Source organism: Rhagoletis zephyria, unplaced genomic scaffold (assembly GCF_001687245.7).
Source record: "Rhagoletis zephyria isolate East Lansing unplaced genomic scaffold, Rhagoletis_zephyria_1.1 Rzeph_scaffold_07585, whole genome shotgun sequence".
NCBI lineage: Eukaryota > Metazoa > Arthropoda > Insecta > Diptera > Tephritidae > Rhagoletis > Rhagoletis zephyria.
Window position 1 is genome coordinate 1 of NW_016164668.1, and position 4375 is coordinate 4375.

Here is a 4375-nt window from a genome sequence, read left to right on the forward strand (position 1 = left end):
GGAAAAGTCAAAACGATGTGGTGAGCAGGATGACAATTTTAAAACTAAGGAGACAACAGATGCGAGTGATAAAGATGAGGGCGTGGGGACTATTTTCAAATTTAGAAGAGAAACAAATTCGGATGGAAATGCCAACTGCGGTACGAAGCGGCGCGTCAAACGCATAGGAGTGCGCAACGAGGCTGGCGAAATGACCGGACTTAAGGAGGTGGATTTGGATGAACTATTGGATTTGATGACGGTGCAGAAACTGAAGCCAAAACGGGAGGTGAACGGGAAAGTAAAGGGGGGTGTAGAACAAGAAGGGAAAGTTGAAAGTGGAAACAGGGACGGGCAGGGTGATGGAAGTGTCATTCCAGGGCAGAAAGTATTGAGCAGACGCAGACGTGAATTGCCCTTAACTAAGAGAGAGGATTTCAGTGACGATACCTTGCATGTGCTGAATGGAAGCGAAAGAATGCGTCGCTCTGTGAATAAAAGACGAAATTTTCGTAGGAGTAGAGAGGTGCGCGAGGCTAAAGGGACGGCGGAAGACACAGAAAAGGAAAACACAAATGATGAAACAGGAAAGGCAATACAATCCGCCGATGAGAAAGATAATGCAAATAAATCAATTCAAAGCCAGGCGCCGGACGCTAAGAACTCTGAACATCCGATGGGTAAACGAGCGGCCCATAATGTGGATGACGTAGCGGATAACAACAGCGATAAACGAAAAATGATAGAAACTGGAATGCTATTGGTAGATAACAGAAACTTTGCACCAGCGCGAGCGTCTGAAGATCTTTCGATGGGTCAAAGGGATGAACCCCCAATGAGACAAGGTGAAAACTACAATGAAGAACGAAAAACCATTGACCCTGCCTTGTTCGCAGACTATTTAAACCGAATGCCGGTTGACCAGCTGGCAGGTCCTACAGCACCCGGGAGACGAGAATCTCGCCTCAAAAGCGATGATAATCAAAGAGCTACTGATACGGCATTTCGAAGAACTGAACCGCTCGACGACGCAGCTGTTATTGCGGCGGATCGTAGAGCTATGAATGCTGCACGGGCCGCTTATATTAGAAGAGAAGGAAGAAATGGTGCCAACAATAAAGAACCACTTGAAATGGACTACAGAGATCTGATGGCGCGATTAAGACGACTCTCACTACGCAATCGTGAACGCGAGAGGGAGCGAAAGCGGGAGAAAGAACGTGATTTTAGCAACTCAGTTGGCGAGTTCGGGAATCAACAGTTCGATAATCTTAAGCAGGTCGACCAATATGCTCAAAATTTCGATGGAATGCCAGTCGATAATCTTTGGTATGGCAATGATCCATGGGAAGAAGATGGCGACAACGACAGCACGGACAACGACAGCAACAACAACAACAACAGTAATAGTCCACAAGAAACCGATTTACCTAAAACTGAAGAAAATACAAATAAAAATCAGCCGAATAAACAACGCACCGCACTGACGATTAAAATGGAAAATGGCGCCATCAAGAGTATTGAAAGAAAAGAGGAACCCAAAGGAAAGGAAAACGACGCGAGTGTGGCGAATGAGAAAGCCGGAAGCGAAGAAGAGGAGGGCAATGATAATCGGGAGTCCTCACCTTTTGGCTGGTTTGGTAAGAGTAAAAATAAAGCGAGCAACAGTAAAAGTGCAGAAGATGGCATGGTATTGAAAGTGAACGATCAAGTGCTCAACTGCACAGCGTTTAATACATTGGAGGGTTTTCTGAAATCAGTGCAGCAGCAAAATAAGGAAGTCAGTGACCGAAAGACTGATGAGAGTGTAAATGGCGCGGCTAGCGGTAATGCTACCGCTAAGAGTCATAATGGTAACTGTATAGACCGGCAAAGCGTTGGAGGCCACAAGCAAGGCAGTGGTGGACAGGGAAACGAGCAACAAGGTGCAAACGGGCACAGACACGGCGCGCATGAAGATGTCGGAAGGGGAGGGGGAGGCAATTGGCCAGCACATGGAGGTGGTGAACGCGGTGGAGATGGTCATAGCGGTAAGGATCATGGAGGCAGTAATGAAAATGAAGCTGGTGGACAGTCACGTGGTGGCCATACAGACGCCACTCATGGCTGGTTTGAAGGCGGAAGCAATGGTATGGGCAATGACAAAAAAATATGTGGTGGAAATAGTGGCGATGGTGGCGCTGGAGGTGCTAGTGGCAGTGGGCCCGCTGCGACTAACTACGGTCCGACCAGCAACGACGGTAATTCTTCTGATAATTTGAGCATGGAAACAATTAATATGACTGTTGAAATCCAACCAGTTACGCAGCGCCCAACGGGTGCGTACGGCCAGAAGGCGATGAAGCTGAATATTACCATAAATGCAAGCGTCATGGGCGATCAGAAGGCGAAGAACTTTTTTGGCAATGGCACGTTCAAAGTGCAGAGCGAAGAGCGCGAACGCCGTGGAATTTCCTTTCCTCAATTCGCGCCATTCAAGCGGTATGCAACAAAGCGAAAGTGTACCAAGCCGAAGGTGAGGTGAGTTTACAAGCACCTTAAAATAACGCACGCATGAACATTTACTCATTACGGGTTTTCCTTCGCAGTTGCGACGAAGCGTCCATGAGCGGGCGGGGAGCTGTGGACGTCATTACGTCTATATTTAACATGGCGAAATGCAATCCTCAAATGAAATCCTTATGGGCCAGTTTGAAGCACAATCAACAATGCATGAAGAAGGCCCCACCGCAGAGACCGGCTTTGAGAAAATGGTCTGAACAAACTGACTTTTATCAACACTTATTATTTAACTCTAAAATATTTTGCTCTCTCTCTCTTGCTCCCACTTCCAAATCAAAAGCAAAAAGATGACGTCAATCACATCGAAGACATGGTTGAGCAGGCACATGGAGGCCATCAGTGACATAATCGACGACCAAGTAGAGCAACGCTCCTGCATACCGCTGCCGCCCGAGCTGAAAATTTTCTACGAGCAGATTTTAGATGTCTTTGAGAGTAACTCCGCGGAAGGTGTGCGCGAGAAGCGCGGCAGCTTTGAAAGTCCATTCGTAGAGTTCAGTAAAGAAGTGCGTCTCATTGACCCCAATCGCGTTGAGCAGCGTTCGCGTATCGTTAAGAAACTGCTACGTGAATACGACGATTTACCTGCTGGGGAACAGCAGCAGATGGTTGGCGTGCGTAATGATTTGCTGCAGAACCTTGGATTTTTGGAAAGCATAAAGGAGGAGCAGACGCAGAGAAAGCGGGAGCAGGCACAACAACAGCAGGTGCTGGAACAACAGCGAGAGGCGGAGCCGGAACAGCAGCGGGCGCTGCCGCAACAGGTGCAAGTGCCAGCGATGGCTGATACTGAAGAATCTGAGAGTGAAATGCAAGCCCGACGGCAACGAGAATTGTTGAAACAGTTGGAAGAGGAAAAGGCTGACGATGAAGAGGCGTTAAAAGCGTACAATCTACCATACACGCCCGAATTTTTACGATTGTTGAAGGCGTCTGAATTGATGCAAGAGCAAGACATAAGAGAATATTAGTGGAGCGAGCGCTGAGGATGGAGAGGCTGCGTGGATTTGGCAGTGAGCTAAAGCGCGTGTTGTTGCTGCAAACTTTTAATGTGTGTCAAGTAAAAAAATTTATTTTTATATACTTTTATTTTTATTGCCCATTTTTTGTCCATTGATATTTATAATTATTTTGCGTGCATGTTTGTATATATCTTATTTTCTTTTACAATATAATTAAATAAATGAAAAACTGATCTAATTAAGATCTGGTATTTTCACTAATCAAAACTAGAGAGGGTATAACTGGCCAAAATCTAAAATTAAAAAAAAAAATGTCTTCGCGCAAATTTCACTGCAACGCTGTCAACAGAGGCCATCTTTTTTAAACAACACAGAACTGGAAGAGATTCGCTTTCGGCGTAGGTGCGACTGCAAGCGGGCGTCTGAATGGACAAAAAAGCTCCAGCTCTGAAAGTATTCAAGGCGATTCGCGGCGTGGTAACGGAGGAATTGGCTTCACTTGACATTTCCAATTGGCGTCAGTTGTCACAGAACAGAAAGGACTGGCGTACTTTGTTGGACTTGTCCAAAATCGCTTCGGCAGTTTCAGCGCCAATCAAGTAGAGGAACTACTACATGGGTTTATTTTTTCGAAAAGAGTTGCCACCTGCTGAACAATTGAATTGAAATTATTTAATAATCAGTACTATCTTATCCGCATCGTTCGTTCGATCTTCCCAGAAGGTAAAATAAGGTTTTACTTTTTTGAAAGGACTTGCCAAATTTTATAAAATTATATTCAGACTATTTAAAAAAAAAAAAAATATTACAAAATGGATATCAATCGAAATGGTTTTGAAAAGCCTTGGTTCTTAACTTCACTACAGAAGGGT

The 4375-nt window shown here is 45.3% G+C and overlaps 1 protein-coding gene across 1 annotated transcript; it reads left to right on the forward strand.

Annotated features, from left to right (window-relative positions):
• Positions 1 to 49: 49 nt before the first annotated feature.
• On the forward strand, positions 50 to 3512 carry LOC108374317 (probable protein phosphatase DDB_G0279461; the record flags this gene model as incomplete). The annotated part of the gene is given in 5 exon segments (XM_017630303.1): positions 50 to 2499; positions 2568 to 2707; positions 2710 to 2732; positions 2822 to 2866; positions 2868 to 3512. Coding segments are annotated over 5 exon segments (3303 nt in total), but the record flags the coding sequence as incomplete, so codon positions are not given.
• Positions 3513 to 4375: the final 863 nt, after the last annotated feature.